This window comes from Salvia miltiorrhiza, chromosome 8 (assembly GCF_028751815.1).
Source record: "Salvia miltiorrhiza cultivar Shanhuang (shh) chromosome 8, IMPLAD_Smil_shh, whole genome shotgun sequence".
NCBI classification, from domain to species: Eukaryota; Viridiplantae; Streptophyta; class Magnoliopsida; order Lamiales; family Lamiaceae; genus Salvia; species Salvia miltiorrhiza.
This window is the reverse complement of record NC_080394.1, coordinates 23,295,381-23,317,158: the sequence shown is the minus strand read 5'-3', so window position 1 is coordinate 23,317,158 and position 21,778 is coordinate 23,295,381. Positions and strand designations below refer to the sequence as shown.

Here is a 21,778-nt window from a genome sequence, read left to right as displayed (position 1 = left end):
GATAAGTCAATTCATCTTATTAGCCATTATAGTACTCCATTTGATTTCGTATTATATATTGGATAAAAATTGTCTTTAAAATTTATGTAAATCTATAGACGTACTTCGATTTTGTAGTTGAATTATAATTTATAATTAAATATTTAATTAATTCAATAAATATATTATTAACGTTGAATTATACTATCTTCGTTCACGATATCGTTTTCACTTTTGTTATTTTGGTTCATCACAATATTATTTTCACTTTCATTTATAGTAGTAGGGTTCACATAACACTTTATTTCTTTCCACATAATTATAGTGGGATCCAAGCTCCACTCACACCAATATCACCTACTATTCACCAATTTTTTAAAATTTGTGTTGTCCACAATGTGGAAATGATATCGTGAATGAGGGAGCATCATTTTTGTTCAGAGGCCTTGTGCGCTAGAATTTGGTTCTAGTGGGGTCAGGTGGGTATTTTTTTTTCTTTGCCTGTGTTTTTTCCACTAGATTTTCGCCAGAAAGATTTTAATGAGGCCCGACTCTTCTGCTAGCGTCATTATGCTATTAAGGAGTTCTTAGAATTTTGCTTTTCTCTTTTTTTTTTCTTCAATAAAATTCAATTTAATATATCATTTTTGTTCAGAGATGCACAGTAAAAAGGTCTGATTATTTAATATATATTTTTTGTAAGAGGAAAACATGTACTCCCTCCGTCCCAGCTTTTAGTATCCAACTTTCCTTTTTTGGCCGTCCCACATTTTAGTATCCATTTCTATTTTTGGTAAAAGTAGGTGGGGCCCTTACTCCACTTTAATTATTTTAACTCTCACATAAAATGTGGGACCCTTATTCCACTCACAACACATCAATCACTTTATTAAAACTTGTGTCGTTCTCAACTGGATACCAAAAGCCGGGACGGAGGGAGTAATATTATTAATAATTAATTGATTCGTGTTGTTTAGAAACATTTTTGGGATGTCATGTTTATCTTAGGGTAATAGCCGGAAAATACACATTAATTTTCCTTTTTTTTAGTTTATATCATCATTTTTTAATTTGAATAATAGATACATCAATTTAAAATTTATTTGCAATTATCTTACGGCGAGGGCCTCCGTTGAAATCGAAATTAATGCGTCGCTTACGTGGCGAAATCGAAATTGATGTGTCAATTTATTAGACAGAACGATGTTGTTTCATTAAAAATTAGAAATAGAAATTAAAACACAATTTGAAAACCCTAAAATCTGGAGGGGGCTGCTTCAAGCGAGGAGGAGCTTCAGGTGACTGACTAGAGTCACCGGAGGAGCTGCTCATGCGGGTGGCGCTGCTGTTAAAAAACAGAGGAACGGCACCGCCTTTTGGGACGACATTTGCCTTTGCTTGACCACAGAGAGATAGAGAAGGACGACAGAGGCCATCGGGGATGTAGTGTTAGAAAAATACATAAGCATATAACATAACTTTAGCATCGCACTCGATTATTAGAAATAATCGGAATACCTGGATCCATCGAGATTGAATTTCTAGATACGGAATAACTTCAGGAACAATCTCTAGAACCTCTAATCACATATAGAATTACGAACAAGATTGGCAGTATGATCTTCCTCAACTAAATCGCGTTATTCCTCCGATATGGGACTTGCGTATATTCTTCCAAATGAGGAGAAGAATAACTATGAATGATTTAGTGTGTTGGGGACCATAACAGTGTGGAGCTATATATGTAACTTAATTAAGCTACCCATAAACACCTAATTAGAATTGTATTAGGTCTCTACTCATGAGTCCATATCAATCACATCGTCTTTGGAGTTTATCCATATTAGATTACGTAAATCCACAAATAATAAATAGCTAATATAATTACATAATAATATGTTGTCCATAATTAGATCAATAGGAAATATATAATTTCCTAACAATCTCCCACTTGGGCAACATATTAGTCATAAAGTAATCATAATAATTCCTTAGTTGCGCAACTGTATGCTATTTATTTTCAGACTATGCCTTAACAATCTGGTCCATCTTATATATTAGTAATGGAACTATCACAGAATTTACCATGTTAGACAATCATGGGTTTACTCCGATAATCACCACACTAATACACTTAATGATATAGATCAAATATGGTGAGTAGCATGGAAACTACATGCAATATGTAATCTTTATCATGTCTATTTCCAACTGGTCCAAGTCTATTTCAAGATCAATCTATAAATGTAATATAGAACATCACAAACTGATAACTTAATTGATAACTTAATTGAATTCAAAATGAAATCAAAACCATCAATTTATTCTATTGAAAAGTAAATAAATAAGTGTATCACATAGAAGACAAACTCCCACTAAACTAAGGCAACATCATGAGTGACACCCATATGAGCAGTGTGCTCGTGAAAGACTTTTGGTGCCAAAGCCTTAGTTAATGGATCTGCTAGCATATCATTTGTTCCTATGTGTACTATAGAAATCTGTCCATTTTGAACTCTCTCTTTAACAACGAGATACTCAATACCAATGAAATTTGACTTTGTGGCGCTTCTGTTGCTATTGGAGTAAAGCACAACTGAATTGTTATCGCAATAAATCCTCAGCGGCATCTCTATGTTATCATCAGCCTAGTGACAAGATTTCGCAGCCACAACGCTTGAATCGATGTCTCGTAACAAGCAATAAATTCTGCTGCCATTGTCGAAGGAGCCACGAGTGTGTGTTTTACAAACTTCCAAGAAATAGCTCCTCCTGCCAACATGAATACATATCCAGATGTGGAGCGCTTGCTATCTTGATATCCCGCAAAATCGGAATCAGAGTACCCAACGATCTCCAAACTTTCTGATCTCCGATAAGTAAGCATGTAATCTATTGTCCTCTTCCAATAACGCATTATCCGTTTGGCTGCTCTCCAATTTTAGATTCCTGGATTGCTCAAATATCTGCCCAAAACTCCCACTATAAATGCTAAGTCGGGACGAGTACAAACTTGAGCATACATCAAACTTCCCACTGCCGAGGCATAAGGAATCTTTTGCATCTCTTTCTTCTCCAGATCATTATTGGGGCATTGAGCAAGGCTGGACTTATCTCCCTTAACCATAGGGGTGTCTAGTGATTTACTATCTTTCATGCCGAATCTTCTTAAAACCATATTGATATAGCTCTTTTGTGATAATCCAAGGATACCTCGAGAACAATCTCTTAGTATTTGGATACCTAATACAAAAGAGGCAACACCAAGATCTTTCATCTCAAATTTACTCTTCAAAAAACTCTTCGTACTATTCAATAAGTCTATATCGTTACTAACAATAAGAATATCATCGACATATAGTATCAAGAAGACGAATTTACTCCCACTAAACTTACAATATACACAATCATCAACGACATTTGCCTAAAATCCATAAGAGGTAATGACTTGACCAAACTTGTGATACCATTGACGGGATGCTTGCTTTAGACCATAGATGGATTTCTTTAATTTGCAAACCATTTACTTTGAATCACCAACTACAAAGTTTTCTGGTTGCACCATATAAATAGTTTCGAAGAAACAGGAGAGAAAGTCTTTCGAAGAAACAGGAGAAAAATACATAAGCATATAACATAACTTTAGCATTGCACTCGATTATTAGAGATCATCGGAATACCTGGATCCATCGAGATTGAATTTCTAGATGCGGAATAACTTCAGGAACAATATCTGGAACCCCTAATCACAGATAGAATTACGAACAAGATTGGCAGTATGATCTTCATCAACTAAATCGTGTTATTCCTCTGATATGGGACTTGCGTATATTCTTCCAGATGGGGAGAAGAATAACTATGAATGATTCCGTGTGGAGCTATATATATAACTTAATTAGGCTACCCATAAACAACTAATTAGAGTTGTATTAGGTCTCTACTCATGAGTCCATATCAATCACATAGTCTTTGGAGTTTATTCATATTAGATTACGTAAATCCACAAATAATAAATAGCTAATATAATTACATAATAATATGTTACCCATAATCAGATCAATAGGAAATATATAATTTCCTAACAATCTCCCACTTGGGCAACATATTAGTCATAAAGTAATCATAATAATTCCACATCCGGCATTGGGCCTCAATTCGACACCGAGTCTTCGGTGTCTGGAACAAAGTTGCCGCTCAAATAACCCTCCCATATCATTTCACCACGACAGCGAAAGGAACGAAATCGATGGGATAGACGACGACGGCTAAATTAGGGATTTCGAAAGAGAAGAGTAGAGGCAACGAAATGAGAGTACACTACATGCGGCGGGATGAGAGGAATAGAGGGTGGCGATGCAAGGTTGAGAATGGTGGAGGCGACACCAGTGAGTTAACCCAAAGTAGGATTTTCGAAAATGAAGAGTAGATGTCGCAAGATGAGAGAGCCATGTGGCAAAACTAGGATGAGTGGAGTGGAGTAGAAAGTGGCGACGCAAAGTCATTGAAGAGGGGCCTAGATGGTGGAGGCGGCGCCGAAGACTGAAGCCAAATCAAGGTTTTCAAAGAGAGGAGTTGAGGCAGCGGATGAGAGAGCTGCATGTGGAGAGAGTGAGGAAATTGGATTTCAGGTTTTGGCTGCGTTTACTTTGATGGATAAATTTATCCATGGAAAAGAAAGGATAACAAAAATTTATGCCTTAAAATGTCTTATTTCTTTTCCAACATTTGAGTCTTGACACACAATCTTGAAGTGAAAATAAGAAAGGAAAAATGGTGAACATCTCTTTTATATGTCGAATGTTGGAAAAGAAATGAGACATTTTAAGGCATAAATTTTTGGTATCCTTCATTTTCTATGGATAAATTTATCCATCAAAGTAAATGCAACCTTAGGGTAGGATTAGAGGTTTATATAGGTATATTAATAAAATCTATATAATATATAAAAGATGCACACGTTGCATCTGCTTCATGGTGGCGTCAGAGTTGATGTGATGCACTTTTAGAAATCAGAGCACCGCCTATTTATCTACATTTCTTTTTTGCGGGGTCTTAATTTGCAGAAGCATTTGTTATCGATCGTGTCGAGAAAGTCGCAACAACTGCAACAGAAGTGAGGCGTTTCGTGGTGTTGGTTATTGCGGTAGGCGGCGGTCGTGTCCACGTTGTTGGTGGCGGAGGAAGGAGAGACAGGTGAAGAAGGGGTGGCGAACGGGTTGAGAAGGGTAGAGGGGAGAGGAAATGAGTGGTGAAATAATGATTGAAAATTAGGGTTTAAGGTGGGCAAGAGATGCGGTCAGAATAGCAGGTTCGGGCACGGGTGGACCCGTCTCTTGGGCGAGGTTGGTCTCACAGGAGAATTTTTTACGATCAAATTTGGGTTCGTTAAAAAAAAATTGTAATTTTAATATAAGAATAAATAATAATTTTAATATAAAAATATTTATTTTTAAGGTTTTGTACCGAGTAGTACCTCGAACAACAACAGAGCGTCCCACGGGGCCATTACTCACCGAAACACTCAGGCATGGTGCGAGTAAAAGGCGACCGCCCCGCGACTCTCCGGGCGTGGGAAGATGCAACGCTGCGCAGCCACATAAATTCTGCCGCCGCCGGCAAAATCAACCTCACCGACGCCCGTGTGGTCAGCCTCCTCCGCTCCGCATTTCCGCATATCTACTCCCGCCGCAGCACTAAGCTTCTAATCGAACGCGTCGCGAGAATCTCTCCGCTCCCGTGCAGGAGAGGCGACGCCGTGGACAACCCTACTCCGTCTCCGGTCACAAGTAAACGGCGAAAAATAGGCGAGGCTCGGAATGTGATCGGGGCAATCGTGGTCTCAAGCGCATCCGTCTCTGCTAGCTCGTCGGATTCTGACGTTAGGGAACTCGATCAGTCTGAGAACGATGAAATTAATGATGATGATGATGCTGCTGATGCTGATGATGGTGATGGTGATGATGATGGTGATGATGATACTGGAGAAACGAACGAAGATGTGGTTAATCACGAAATTGTGGGGGATTTGGGGGTGAGGCATGAATTAGGGAGTAATCGGCCAATTTTTGAGGATTTAGGTGGGATGCGTGGATTGCTCGAGGAATTGAAGAGGGAGGTGGTCATGCCACTGCATCAGTTGAAGGTGCTGCGCCACCTTGGAGTCGAACCCAGGGCCCGGATTCTGTTGCATGGGCCTCCGGGCTGTGGGAAAACCACGTTGGCCCGAGCCATTGCCAATGAGGCTGGAGTGCCATTCTATGAAATCTCTGCTGCTGAATTGGCGTCTGGAGCTTCAGGTATAGTATTATTTATGTCAAGGTTGCTGCATTGTGAGACTTTATTGTGCAAATTGTGTAATGTGTTTGTTGGAATCCTGATGGCCATTGAATGCAGTTTACTTGGAGGGATTGCGTCGTATGACTTGATTGTGCACATTGTGTGATGAGTTTGTTGGCATCATGATGGCCATTTAATGCAGTTTATTTAGAGGAATTGCATTGTATGACTTGATTGTGCAAATAGTATGAAGTACTTGTTGGAATGTTGATGGTCATTGAATGCAATTTATTTATGGGCATTTGGTTTGGTGGATGGGATAGATAAGATTGATAAGATTGGAGGGTGATTAAATAATTCACCCAACTTTTGGGTGATAAATAATCACTCAATTGGATGATTAGGGAGGAGTCCGAGTTATCCATGACGGGCCCAATCATGCAAACCAAACACTTGATTAAGTTGGATTATTTTATCAATTATGCTTTATCACTCAAACCAAAACGCCTTAGAGTGATTGCATTGTATGACTTGATTGTGCAAATTGTGTGATGTTTTTGTTGGAACCCTGATGGCTATTGGATGCTGTCTGTTTAGAGGGATTGCATGACTTGATTGTGTGAAGTGTTTGTCAGAATCCTGATGGCCATGGAAGGCAGTCTATTTAGACGGATTGTGTCGAATGATTTGATTGTGCAAATTTGTTGATGTGTTTCTTGGAATCTCGATGGCCACTAAAGGCATTTATTTAGAGGGATTGCGTCGTATGACTTGATCTTGTAAATTATGTGATGTGTTTGTTGGCTGATGGGCATTGAATGCAGTTTATGTACAGGGATTGCATGGTATAATATGATTGCACAAATTGTGTGATGTGTTTGTTGGAATGGTGGTGTGATTGAATGTAGTGTGTTAGGTGACTGTGTATAACTTATGTGTGCAAAGTGTGCAATGCATTTGTTTGTATGACCTAAGAAATATGTTGATGTTGTAATTGCTGCTGATGGAGTCTTATTTGCGTGAAAGTTTCCATATAGAAACATGTGAATTACTATAAGTTAGGTGTGCAAAGTGTGTAATGTGTTTGTTTGTATGTCCTAAGAAATATGTTGATGTCATAATTGCTGTTGATGGAGTCTTATTTGCGTGAAAGTTGCAATATATGAACATGTGAATTATATGGTACCATGGTCATTCTGTATGTGATTGGGCCAACTATTCACAAATCTCAATTTATGTACATTTGCTAGAACTCTGTGCAATCAAACACAACTCTGTTTTTTAATGTCTTATACATCATTGTTCACCATATTCGGAATCACATGAATGCAAGTGCAAATGATATTTCAAACTTGGAACGAGCATTAAGAAATTAATGGTACTTCTCTAACTTTTGAGTTGCTTTGCTGGATCGGTTATTCTAGATCTTTGGTCTCTACCTGGAGCAAATGAAGAAGGGAACACTTCTTATGGACAGGTTGAGAATGACTAGAATCTAGTTCATGGCCAATTAGAAATAGAAGGCACTGCGGTGGGGTCTTTTCTGACAAAAAAAATTAAAATTGCAGCCCTTTTGATAATTGTCGAGTCTCAAGGAATCAATTGCACTTTTGGGATTAACCAAATGTTTTAAGATCTACCAAAGTATAAACAAAATAGGGCTTGTATTTTTCAACTTAGGCTAACTTCTAAAGTTATCTATTCATTTATGGGTAAATATCACTATAAATCTATCGCTTTATAAAAAATATCACAAACTATCAGAAATGCTTATTTAAATAATGAACTATCAGTTTTGTATCAAAATTGTCCCACGTCATTTTACGGCCCCAAAATGTTGACGTGGTTCACCAGATGCAATGGAGTGAATTTTCAATTATTTCTTTCAACCAACATGACACAAAGCAACGTCATTTTTTGCCGTCTAGTTAAAAATATTCTACTCTAGAATTATAGGAAAGGCTGAAATAGTAAAGATAGTCGCTGATGCCTGGTGGTGGTGGCGTGAGCTGACGTTGATGGTTTCGACATTTGCTAACCCTTTATGGATTGAAGTAGCTGTTCTATCAAAGAGATCATTCATGCGCTTATGCTGGAGCACTTCGGCATCCGCCTCGCCTCGTTCCGGGCTGGCAACTCCTTTGTCACCTTCCTTTTCGGTGCTGTGAAGCGATCCTGGCCGTACTCATATTCATTGGCTTTTTCATCAGTCACGACTGTACACGGCCGTATTGGATTTGGTTCTACTACATCTCGCTCGTCAAGTACCCATACGAGCGGCGCTGGAAAACGAGTTCCAGAATCTGGTGAAGTTGCTTCGTCCGTGGAATCTAGATGATCTATGCGACTATGCCAGTTTAAAAAAAATACATCCACGAGCCACGTCAACATTCCGGGGCCTTACAATGGGCATGGAATTTTTTTTATACAAAACTGATAATTCATGATTTAAATAATTATTTTTGATAATTGAGGATATTTTTGATAAAGAGGATATAGTTTGGGATTTAAGGTGATAATTATTCTTATTTATTTTTAAAGTAGCTTCCTCCAATTTACATCGATATCTCCTGCTAGCTAAACCTCAATATCACTAATCTTTCTTACTTGTCACTTTGATAAGGGTTGTGTTTCATCGAACTAATCTTTGAGCAACAAGCATTAATACTTTGTTTCTATTTCCTACCCATTTGCCTTCTCTAAACCATGTTCAGGTGCACCAGAAGAAAATATTCGAAAGTTGCTCTCCACAGCATACATGAAAGCACCATCTATTGTGTTCATTGATGAAATTGATGCAATGGATTCAAAAACGGAAAGTTTGCAGAGAGGAGTAGTGCCATGCGCAGTGAACCAGTTGATGGCGTGCATGGACGAACTATACCGGCCCATCAAACCTATAAATCACGATGCTGATTCTGAAAGTTCTAATAGTAGACGTGGCTATGTGCTGATGATTGGAGCAACCAATATGCCTGATGATCTTGACCCTGCCCTAAGGCGGCGGTTTGATCGTGAAATTGATTTAGGTGTTCCAGATGATTATGCACGGCGGCTTGACATACTATTAACTATAACACGCGATCTTAAGGTTGAAGTTGATCTTGCAAAATTAGCTAGGTGCACTGTGGGTTTTGTTGGAGGAGATTTGGTAGCACTCGTAAAAGAGGCTAGTAGGATTGCTGTAAATAAAATCATGGACAAGAGAATAAGTGAGGCTTACAAAAAACAAAGGGTGGGGGTTCGGTCTAAAGATTGTTACAAGCAACCGTTTTCTGATGAAGAATTAGAGAACCTCAGCATAACCATGGGACATTTCATGGTAATCTTATTCTTGTACTCTCTCTACAAGTTGGTGAAAAGAGAATTGAGTATTGATAATGGATATAAAATTATTTTTCATTTTTGTACCCTCGAAAGAATCTTATTTGGAGATGTTCCCGTGAGTTTTTTGTTCTTTTTCTTAAAGGAGGATTGATGTTCCCGTAAGTTTTTTGTTCTTTTTCTTAAAGGAGGAATGGTTCCCCATTTCCCCTCAGTTGTTACTCTAACCCACCCCCCAACCTAATGGTTGGAGGGAACCGTTTAACCAACTGAGATTGAGCTGCGCTTCGTCGTCTATATGTTCCTGTAATTTTTCCATTTAACTGATGGCAGGATGCACTTAAGGTGGTTCAGCCTTCTACTAAAGTGGAAGCTTTTTCCACTGTACCATTGGCAAAGTGGGATGATGTTGGAGGCCTTCAATTTTTGAAAGTGGAGTTTGAACGTCATGTAGTTAAGCACATAAAGTTTCCTGAAGTTTATAAGGTACTTCCTTTCTTTCCTATTTGCTGATCTGAGTTATAGCAAGAAGAATGGTTTTAAAAGGCGCAAGGTGCCCGGAACGCCTCTGAGGTCGAGGTGCACCGAGGCCACGCCTCACGTTTTAGGGCTTTCCAAGTCACCTTTTCTAGTTTTTTGGGCTTTTAATGCTTGAAAATTAGTTGGCTTTAATTTTTTTAGCCTTAATCTGATTCTTGCTGTTTTTACACATCCCTAATTACGAACTTAAAAAGAAAAGAAAAATAAAGGGTATGAAACAAGTCTAGAAATGTGAACAGAACCTACGCAGACTACTGGATAACTCTCTCCTGCTCTCACTCTCTATCTTTCATGCGATGATTTTGAAGATCATAAAGAGAGTGGAGACAGATGGAGTTGGAGATGATTTGAACTTCTTCTACATTTGATTTTTTTTAGTTATTTGTTTAATTAGACTTTAATTCTATAATTTCATATTGCTTTGGTTTAAAGACTTATAAGTCCCTTTGGGGACATCCGATAAAATTGGAACGATACTGAGAAGATTAGCATGGCCCTTGCGCAAGGATGACACGCATAAATCGAGAAATGGTTTAAAGACTTATAACTAGTTGTGATTTTTATGTGTTTTCATATATTTTATTATATTTTCTATGATTTTCATGTTTTTTTTTAATGATTTACACCTCAGACCGTATCGAGGCATAAAACACCTTTCAAAACCTTGTCGGAAGCCTTCAATTACCATCATATAGTTAGGAACTTAGGGGTATAAACTCTAAAGTTTCTTGAACTTTGTGTTGATATGTCTTGAATTTCCCTCTTCGATCAAAATGTACGGCCAACGGTATGCAGTTTTGGGCTTTAAGCCCAATTTGGGTGTTTTATCTCATTACTATATATACTTGTGATATGTAGTCTGTAACCCTAGCCGAATAATAAAATCTGTTCTCCTCTATGCCCGTGGATGTAGCCAAATTGGTGAACCACTTAAATCTGTGTCTTCTTTACATTTTCTGTTTGATTGTGCTCTTTAATCCTATTCCGTCACAACACTTTGTTTAGGTATTTTCCTTTCATGGGTTCATTGAGCTAATATATAGTTGATCTTCTATTAAGCCACTTCGTACAAACTTATAAGCTTTGAGAAGTGTTTGGTAAACTAAGCTTCTAACCAACTTATAAATTGTGAAAATAAGCTTGAATAGGTTATATGTAAAGTTTCTGCATGCTTGTATGTAGAGTTTCGTATCTCTAGAAACTAGTCAGTTGACCAAATATCTTTTTTCTTGCTCTGACTCTTGTAGGATAGCATTTTCTTTAATAAGCTTTCTCATTTTATAGGGTCTTCAGTTGAACTTGATTACCTCCTTTTTTCTCTATGGTCCTTCTGGCTGTGGAAAGACATTGATTGTCGAGGCTTTGGCTAATGAAGCAGGAGCTAATTTCCTACATATCAAGGTTCTTTCTTTGGTTACATTTTATCTTAATTTAGTTGGTAACCATAAAAGATCATTGATTTCTTATGGTGTTACTTTTGTTCTCCATAAAGGCCCCTGAACTATTGAAATCTGGTGATGAGATCGGGTTATTGGTGCGAAATATATTCAGTTATGCAAGAGCTCACCCTCCATCTATAATTTTCTTTGATGAGGTACTTCCTTTTACTTTGTTTCCTTTTGCTGATAATTTTATTATTCCTAATATACAAATGCTTCCAATAAGCCTTCCAAAATGTACTCATCTTAGGAGTCACTGGCAAATACAAAGACGCATGCTTTTTTTGATGGGTTAATAGTAGTTTATGATCTCAACTTGGCCATTTTTTATTCGTGACCTCAATTTTTTATTTTTTATTTTTTTTACTGTCCTTAATGTTTTTTATCATGAGGAATAAGAAAGGGTGATTTTATTTATTTATTTATTTTTATATAGAAAACGAGGGAAAAAAAGAGGAGGGATTTAAAGGAAGATATTCTTTTTATTCCTCCTTTTCTTGTGATAAATTTACAACCATAGTGAACTCACCCTAGAAGAAAATTAGGACTAAAAGCTATAAGATTTGATCAAGATACAAAATGATGAAAAAGGGTGTTCACAACATGCTACTGCATGATAAGAATGCTCTTTATCATTTGTGTTTGATGTATCCCCATATATCCAAAGATAGGACGTTGTCCCCGTACCTAAAATTTTCTTATCAAAATGTATCTGACACTCTATCCGCACCCTTGTCGGATACCTGTACTCATGTCCATCTAACATAGTTATTAAGGGAGGACAATGAAAAATATTTGTTAACCTCAAACCAACCCGCCCCAAACCTTATTTATACGGTTTGGTTTGGTCTACTAAAATCACCAAACCATATTTTGCGGTTTGGTTTGGTTTTAGACTTTTAGTGTCAAATCCACCAAACAAACAGCAAATACTCTAACCTAGTGCTTAATAATTTGTCTGCTACATAGTGCTTAACTAATCTCAGTGTTATTGAATGGCTTCTATCTCTTATCCCGGTGTCCTTTTCTATCAGTTGGACGTAGTGACCCCATGTGACGACGAAGACAAACGGCATTTGTCAGAGTTTAGACAGGTCCACAAATGGAACTTCTCCAATGTTGCCTTTGCTATTAGTATTACATTTCTCATTCAACATATGCACATGTTTAGCTAAAAAGGATGATAGTATATTCTATTGCAGCTTATGTCAGAGTTCATCAGTGATACAAAAGTATCGATGAGAGGTGTTTACGTGATTGGTGCAACAAGTAGGTACGAGGTGCTTCATGATTCAAGAAGCTAGATAATGTTTTGCTGAAATGCTCATGGTCTGTTTCATGTGCCCTTATGTTGTCGTCTCTTATCTTGCAGACATATGGGCTGGCTAAAAATGGTGCCTCATTTTTCGCTCATCCAAACACACTTTGATAGGATTCTGTATGTTCCTCCTCCTAGTCCAGAAGAACGAGGAGCGATATTGGAAGTTCTTTCTCGACACAAACCAATAGATGCCAATGTGGACCTGATGGCCCTAGGAAAAGGTGTCGCTTGTGAAAATTTCAGTGGCAACGATCTATCTGCTTTGGTATGGTCTCATTCTTATCAGAATTTTAGTGTCTATTGCTGTGACTAGCCTTTTTTTTCTACAAGCTATTATAAAGGGGAGGTGGTTGCTTGGCATGCGCCCAGCGCCCCAGCATCTGTCGGCGGCTGGTGCTTTCTCACCTGCACCAGCCGGCGTGTACACATGACAGGCAAGACCGTGTTGGCTTTGGGATGGCGCTGCAAGCTATTTCGATGCTTTGACTCGTGTGTGCTGGTTTTTACCGGACGTGGAGCGGCAGCTTGTGCTCTTGTTATCACGTACTTGAGTGATGTTTGGGGTGTGCGGCCATGTTTGACCCTTGCTCTGGCAGCAGCGGTTCCTCCTTGGTTTAACCTAAAAAGAACATCATGCATCCTTTTGTTTTGTGGGATAAAATCAGTTTAATATTTTGATAACTTTCCTGGTTAGATATGGTAAGAGGGAAATTCTGATAAGCGTATGTTTTCTTTAAACAATAGATGAGAGAAGCTGCTAAGGCCGCCATTGATCGGCCAACATTGTCCGGTGGAGGTCATGGCGTACCATTGACCATCAAGGATGCAGATTTCAAGAGCGCATTGGCGAAAATCTCCCCTTCTCTCTTATCCATGGTGCTGCTGGTTTACTACTGTGTTTTTTTTGCCTTTGCTGACTCGTTCCATCGCCTCATGTCTTGATATTTTTGGGTGCAGCAAGTCAAGAACTGGGAGCTTCTCTCTATGAAGTTTGCTGTTAAGGGCTGTTCTCAGGTGAAGAGTGGTACTAGTGGTGGTACATGGAAGCTGTAAGATTGGTATGTGTATGTTAACTTAGTTAAGTGTTTATGGGAATATGCCGAAAGATCACTAGATTGGTATATGTATGTGTGTGTATGACTATGATGTGAGTTTCAACGTCACAAAAAGTTGTATAAGACTGTCAAATCTAGTTACATATCTATAGTTTTTGTTGGTGTCTGATCATGTCTTGATGGTATGAATACTACATATTGGATTTTGACCCCTAAGATAAGTCTGCAGGAATAGAGGGTGTCAAAATATGTATTGATTATTTAATTTTCACAAATGTCACGTATTAATAAAGACATATAATACATTTTTTTATTGTTATAAATAAATAAATACATAATATATAAAGAAGTACTATGAATGATTTTTCTTAATGTGTTTTAATCTGTGATATTTTCTACTTAAAAATTAGGGTTAATTATCCGTAAAATTTTGAATTTTTATCAAATTCTGATTTTGCATACAAATTTTAAAATATAGCGTGATAATTATTGAACTACTGATTTAATCAGCTTTTGCTACCAATTTAGATTTCAGTTAAATCTTTTTTGTCAATTTTTTTTTCACAGTGGTCTGGTCGCCGTCATAATTAAGCATATAATTGGACACACACACACACACACACACACACACACACATATATATATATATATATATATATATAGGGGGTGGTTATTCAATAAACCACCCTTATTTTAAGAATTACGAACCAGCAAAAATGCATGAATTTTATGTATAACACGCATGAATAAACTGTATAAAGGTATGAATATCGAAAAAATAATTTTTTTCTACCTTTGGGATTCGAACTCATGACCATGAATATATCCAACAAGGTGATGAATCAACCGTAGATCTTGATGATCTAAGGGCTGAAAATGGTTCTTAATTTATATTTTAATAAGCGTTCTTATTTTAGCCTTCCCTATATATATATATATATATATATATATATATATATGTAGAGTTGGGCTAAAATAAAAACAGTTTTTTTTGTTTAAAATAGGAATGCATATCATCCATTGATTATAAGAGATCCGATGGCTGGATTACGTCCTATTTTGCAGATCCATTCTACACGTTTATATAGCATGGGGATATTCATGTAATTTCAATAATTATTAAAACCGTTAGATATGATTTGGTATTTACTTGCATGATCTTTCCATATCAAACCAAATCTTATTTCCCCTATCACTTAACCTAATCGTCTTTCACTTAACCAATTTTTCTAAACATACCAATTAACACAAAGAGAAACAAAGCCTCTGTACACCGAATTATCAGAAAATTTCAAGTTCCAGAAATCGCATTCAAGGCTTGAAGAACCATATGGAGTTGTGTGGTATATATATAATCAACCTATTTCCGATTCATGTTATTATCCAAAAAACAGATTTTGTATTCGACGGCTGATTTTCTTGAGAATATTTACGACTTGCATGTTATTTAATCATTCTCTCTTTTAGTAGAGTTGTTGCTTACCAATCCAATTCGATGGCTAATTTTTGTTCATATATGTACGTATGTATGTTATTTAACCATTAAATCTGTTAGAAGTTTAATTGCATGAAAAACCCATACTTGAATAACATGGTTTAGCATGTCACAGCCTATTGCAGCAACAGATCGTTCAGTTTATTCGTGGAGATATTTTAGTACATAATAAAAACGCATGTATTAAATTATATTATAGTCTGAATTATCATATGATTCATGCATTCGCTTGCATAGTTCATACCATTTTCATCTATGAGACAACCCCAAGTTATTACTTGTCTACAAACTATGCATTCACACTGATTGTTTTACAGAATGCATTTCATTAATATATTTCTCTATATATGCTGTATGCGCCAAAGATTCCAGCAGCATGAATCACAGATCATAACGGTTTGCACCAATTTAATAGAACCATAACAACTAATATTAAATAAAATAGGACAAACTCCACCCACAAACCACTGTCCAAAATAAATGGAACATGTCCACATACTACACATCATGCATCACATACTAGTCAAAACACGTTACATACATTTTCGACTCGAGGCTTCAAGACACATCGGTTGTCAGTTTCATTCGCGATGCACGCACCCAACACCTGATTCAAGTAGTATTTAATACAACCATATCGAAATAGATTACAAACGACCACTACGCAACCTCTTTACCACTGTCTTAGGGTTTTCATAAACCCTGTTTTCTTTGCCATCTTTTCTCTCAATTCCTGCAATATTGGTCTTTGGCCCATGCGGAGGTTGCACGTGCTGGTTCCCAGCCTGACGATTCACCTGGCAACACAATATATTTTCGTCTGCATCGTCATTGCTCTATCCAATTATTATACTTTTACCCTTCTTCTGGGCCAGGTACGCTGCGTCCACAAAGATTTGCTATGATTACGGGATATCCATATCAAAGAAGAGAGAGATAAAAAATCAAACACCAAATATACCCTTTCTCGATAATGTTAAATGAATTATATGCATAGCTGCTCCAAATTTGCTCGCCCCTGATCAGTAAATCCAAGCCGTCTAATATATTATATAGATGGTTAGGATTAGTTTTTATTTTAAAGTCTAAGGGGAGTTTTTTGAATAGCCCTCCCCTATATATATATATATATATATATATATATATATATATATATATATATATATATATGGTCAGCTTCATTGTAGACCACTTGCCTATATAGAGAATAGAGACCAAATCAGAGCCATTGATCTCACCAAAATCAATGAATCAGATTAATGCGAATTCTTCAAGTTTAGGAAACCTCGTAAATTCCTCATTTTCCAATTCTGGGAATCAACGAAAATTATTATGAACTTACGAACATACTAATGTCCGTCGATGTATTCGTATAAAAAATAAATGAACATACTAATGTTCGTCGATATGTTCGTATAAAAACAAATGAACATACTTATGTTCGTAAGTTCATAATAATGTTCGTTGGTTTCTAGAATTGGAAAATGAGGAATTTACGGCATTTCCTAAACTTGAAGAATTCGGATGAATCTGATTCATTGATTTTGGTGAGATCAATGGCTCTGATTTGGTCTTCATTCTCTTTATTGGGGAGTGGTCTCCATTGAACTCTTCCATATATCTATATATATATATATATTGCTATTACAACTTAATGAAAAAAGTTCATAACTCGAATATGTAATATATTTAATGAACTCCATAATTTAACAATTCAATATGAAAATATTCTCAAAAAGCAATTCAATATAAAAATAATGCTTTCTCTCCCAATGAAACTCCACGAGAAAATGTTATCCAAGCCAACAAAATTCATTCAACTTCTTCAATCTTAAAATAACCATTTTGTTCAAATCTTAAAAAGATTCTTTTAACATCTTCAACTTTTAATAAACCATTTTGTTTAGATCTCAAAAAAGAGAGATTAGCGTCAACCATTTTAGCGAGCCCTTTTTTTGTTTTGCATTTAACTACGAGCCCCTTTTTTTCCTCGGCCAACGGACAACTGATAGAATAGAAGTCAAGTTGTTGCAATAATCATATTTCATTAATCGCCAATTCTTGGGTGCGACCGTCGCACAGGTGTGCGACGGGTCGACCCGACTCCAAACCCGCTATTCTGACTCATCGCCAATTCTTGGGTGCGACCGTCGCACAGGTGTGCGACGGGTCGACCCGACTCCAAACCCGCTATTCTGACTCAGAACCCTGACCTGCGTGGATTTGACCCATACTCCTAATTATTATATTTGTTTATAATAATTGTTACTTTTAATAAACATAATATATACATTTGTTCATATAAATGTATATTGATATGTATAATGTTTTATATTGAATGAAGGTAAATATTTATATTAATATAAGTATACATTTGTGCGACCAAATGTATATCTTATGCTTATTAAAAGTAAGGGCAAATAGCACCAAAATCCCCATACTTTCCCCGAATTCGCATATTTCCCCTGACTTTAAAAATTCGCGTTAGAATCCTTGACTTTTAATCCCGTTCGCGTTTCTCCCTAAAAAATGACCGGCGATATATAAAAATGACCGGAAATCCACGTAGGCTTAAATTCCGGCGTATTAAGCGACGTAGTTTTAGTTAGTAATGTAAAACGTCGTCGTTTTGCCTATTTTCGGTCAAGAAATGTCAATCCCACATAGAAATTTAGGGGAAAATTTATTTGGTACAATAATTAGGGTTCTTATTCATGAGTTCTCTAAATTTAATCACCAATTCCTTGAATTCGGACTGTACAAGGGGATCTGCTGGTGAATGAAACCGACGATGTCGGTGGCGAGGTGGAAAATTTAAACGACGATGTCGGTGGCGAGGTGTTCTGCTGGTGAATGAAACCGACGATGTCGGTGGCGAGGTGGAAAATGGTGGAGCAGTCGAGAGCGTCGGAGGCAGCGTCGATGTTAGTGTACTCCGTTTCCGAGCTTCCTCCGCCTTCTTCCATCGCGACGGAAAATTAAATCGCAGAATCGACGGCGAATTGAACGGAGAACGGAGAAGAAGGAGCTTCCTCCGCCTTCTTCTGTAGCCAAACGACGACGTTTTTGCTATATTACGTGACTAAGCAATTTTAGTTTAATGACTCAGCAAAATTATGCCACATAAGTGACACGTCATTGGAGTTAGTCGCCGGAAAATTAATTAAGGGAAATTTGCGAACTTAATCACCGGTCAAGGATTCTAACGCGAATTTTTAAAGTCAGGGGAAAAATGCGAATTCGGTGAAAGTATAGGGATTTTGGTGCTATTTGCCCTAAAAGTAAATACTCCTATTAGGGTTTAGTGTTCAGGCTTAGGGTTTAGTTTACAAGGTTTAGGGTTTAGTGTTCAGGCTTAGGGTTTAGTTTACAGGGTTTAGGGTTTAGTTTATAGAATTTAGGGTTTAGAAAATATAATACTTTATATTAAATGAAGGTAAATACCTATATTTATATAAGTATATATTTGTGCGAACAAATGTATATTTCATGCTTATTAAAAGTAATAATTATGATAAACAAATGTAATAATTTAGGATTCAGGATTTCGGGTCTGGGCACGGGTCGAGTCGGGCGCGGGTCGGGGCGGACCCGTCACACTCCAGTGCGACCGCCGCATGCAAGACCGACCCTTCATTAATAAGGTAGACCCAAAATAAGGTTCGAATATATTACTCCCTCCGTCCCACGAATCTTGACACATTTGGTTTCGACACGTGAATTAAAGAGTTGTAAATTAGTGTTTTAAGTGTGTAGTTAACAAAATATAAAAGTGATAAAGTAGGAGAGAGAAAGTAATAAAAGTAATAAAGTAAGAGAGAGAATGTAATAATTATTATCTTATTTGGAAATGTGTCAAGGTTCGTGGGACGGTCCAAACAATAATATGTGTCAAGATTCGTGAAACGGAGGGAGTATAAATGAACTATGATCATAACTGTGTGAAAGTTAAGAGAAAAAAAAAGGCAGAAAATCGTAGAAGAACAGCACAAATCCTTTTTCGGCAGAAACAACGGTTAATTGATAAGAAAGTAGGGATTCTTAAATTGTTTTTCGAATTGCTATTGCCTATTGGGCCTAATTAATTTAGGCTATAAATATGAAATAATTATATATGTTTCATTTCATATTACCAATAAAAAGTAGGGGTTTTGATAAATAAAAAAATAACGAATTATTTTGAATTTATAATTTTAACGTGATTTTTAAAATATGGTGAATTAAATCACTATATTTTCAATCTTTTCAATTTCGTCCCCTCAATTTTTTTCGATCGTTGGATTGTTGAGTTGGAGACGTGGATTAGTTCTCCACGTAATGGTCATGTTACGATGTCATTTGCAATAAAATTACTAAATATTAAAAATTATGGTGTAAATACAGGATACAATCCCTTTATAATTTGAAGAAGCTTTTAATTGAAATTGTACAAAACAACGTTGTTTAGGCCTAAAAAAAATGATGATATAATTAGTCACACTTCAAAAATCACATTAAAATTCCAATTCCGAAATAGTTCGTGATTTTATTTGTCAAACCCCCCAAAAATTACCACTTCAATTTATTAAAGAAAATAAATCATTTGTACTTCTCTTTCAAAAATATGAATGATATTATTCTATAATTTCAAGAAAAAAAAGTAAAAATGTTGAAGATTAAAATTATAGTTTTGAAGATAATAATAAAAGACATGATTCAAATAATTTTATGTGTATGTACAATTTTTTTAAAGATTGTTATTAGTTGTTAAAAAAAAGAAGGAAAAATACAATCACACTCTAACCTTCTAGGTGGTTCGAACCATCGACTTATTGGTTGAAAGATAAACGTTTTACAAATAGATTGCGCTTCATCGTCTTTTATGTATAGAGGGAAATCTTTTTATAGCCCTAGTTCATAAATATACAAGTTATATAGCCCTAGTTTCTAATATACAAGTCACATAACCATTTTTTGCTTAAAGTACTATTATACTCTTATTTATTTTGGTCCCACAAAATAGAAATTCAAACAAATCATCTTCCTCTTTCTCAAAATTGAAATTTGAACTTCTCTTCAAAAAGAAAATGCCCAACCCTCTTCAGCTGCCGCCTAGCTCCGACACGTCTCCGTCGCCGCAGTTTTGCCCCGTCGCCGTCAATGAGCCGAGCTCGAGCCTGCTTGTATTCGGCTCGGCTTGGCTCGTTTACAGCCCTAGTAGATATATTATACTTCAATCATTTACTCAAGTGCAATAGCTAAATATACTTAATATGTTTATTTTTCATTGAATTTAGCATAAGCACGTTACTTAAGATCGACGGAACGCTTCATATCATTAAAAATAACGAGAAAAATATGGCAAAATTTAAGATTGTTCTTCACTACTCGATGACGTTCACCATCGAGTTCTCGATCGAGTAGTGAAAAACAATCTTCAATTTTGCTATTTTCTCATGATTTGCAATGATATGAAGCATTCCGTCGAGTACCAACATCATCAATTTTGTTATTTTTAATGAGTACTCAATCGAGTACTCCATCGATATCGTGCACTCTTTCCTTCGAGTACTCATCAAGTCACTCTCCATCGAGTATTCGGACGAGTACTCGATCGTGTACTCGGTGCGAATTTTGATCGAACCATCAAATATGATAATCATATAAAATTATCATTCAATCATCAAATATTATAATCCAACCACAAATCAATTCAAATTAAAGTCAAAATTGCTTAGTTTTCAAACAAAACGTATAGTTATATAACTCAACCTTCCAATCATTCAAGACAATACGTATAGTTACTCAATGACATCCACCAATATTATAAATTGCAATGGCCTATACATTACAAAATACATATTTAGCACCAACTTTCCAAAAAATAAAGAAGAAAGATGAGAGAAAAATAATCTAACGAGTACACGATCAGGTACTCGATCGTTTACTCCATCGAGTAGTGAACGCGAGGGTTTGAACAGCGCGACCTCGACGGGAGCAGCACGAGGCGAGGTCAGTGGCAGTAGCCTCGACGGCGGTGGACCGCGCGGGTTGGAGCTTGGGCGGCACGGGGCAAGCTTCGACGTGTTGGAGCTTGGGCGACGTGAGGGTTGGAGCTCGAACAGCAGCGGCGCGAGGCGGGCTTCGACAACGAGTACGCAACGGCACGCGATGGGGTGGCGAATGGGTTGGGCTACAGCTGTGCCGTGGTTGCTGTGAAGATTTGTGTGCCACAGAAAATGTGAAAAAGTAAAAGAAATAAAGAAAGAAATAAATAAGAAAAGAAAATATGTTAAATGTAAAATTTAAATAAAAGTAAAATATAAAATGTTAAAAAAATATTAAAAAGTCAAAGGGTATTATAGTCTTT

General features: G+C 36.8%; 1 protein-coding gene and 1 non-coding gene across 3 annotated transcripts; both read left to right on the top strand.

Annotated features, from left to right (window-relative positions):
* The first annotated feature begins 5,446 nt into the window (after positions 1–5,446).
* On the top strand, positions 5,447–14,239 carry LOC131001968 (cell division control protein 48 homolog C-like). 2 transcript variants are annotated; one of them, XM_057928630.1, is made up of 10 exons: positions 5,447–6,275; positions 8,970–9,577; positions 9,913–10,065; positions 11,464–11,520; positions 11,612–11,713; positions 12,593–12,652; positions 12,761–12,831; positions 12,931–13,144; positions 13,624–13,755; positions 13,837–14,239. In XM_057928630.1, the coding sequence occupies exons 1-10, from the start codon at positions 5,507–5,509 to the stop codon at positions 13,930–13,932; spliced, it is 2,262 nt and encodes a 753-aa protein (XP_057784613.1). In that variant the 5' UTR covers positions 5,447–5,506; the 3' UTR covers positions 13,933–14,239. The 2 variants fall into 2 exon arrangements, with proteins under 2 accessions (XP_057784613.1, XP_057784612.1); XM_057928629.1 differs by having other exon boundaries at positions 5,448–6,275; positions 11,404–11,520.
* Positions 10,560–10,662, top strand: LOC131002088 (U6 spliceosomal RNA). Its single transcript, XR_009094167.1, has one exon. It is a non-coding gene; the product is annotated as a U6 spliceosomal RNA (small nuclear RNA).
* Positions 14,240–21,778: the final 7,539 nt, after the last annotated feature.

Excerpts from the sequence above, each read along its gene's own strand:
- LOC131001968 (XM_057928629.1), top strand. The coding sequence starts at position 5,507 with ATGGTGCGAGTAAAAGGCGACCGCCCCGCGACTCTCCGGGCGTGGGAA. Across the intron at positions 10,066-11,403 it reads AGTTTCCTGAAGTTTATAAG|GGTCTTCAGTTGAACTTGAT; the intron begins GTACTTCCTTTC and ends CTCATTTTATAG. Across the intron at positions 13,145-13,623 it reads GCAACGATCTATCTGCTTTG|ATGAGAGAAGCTGCTAAGGC; the intron begins GTATGGTCTCAT and ends TTTAAACAATAG.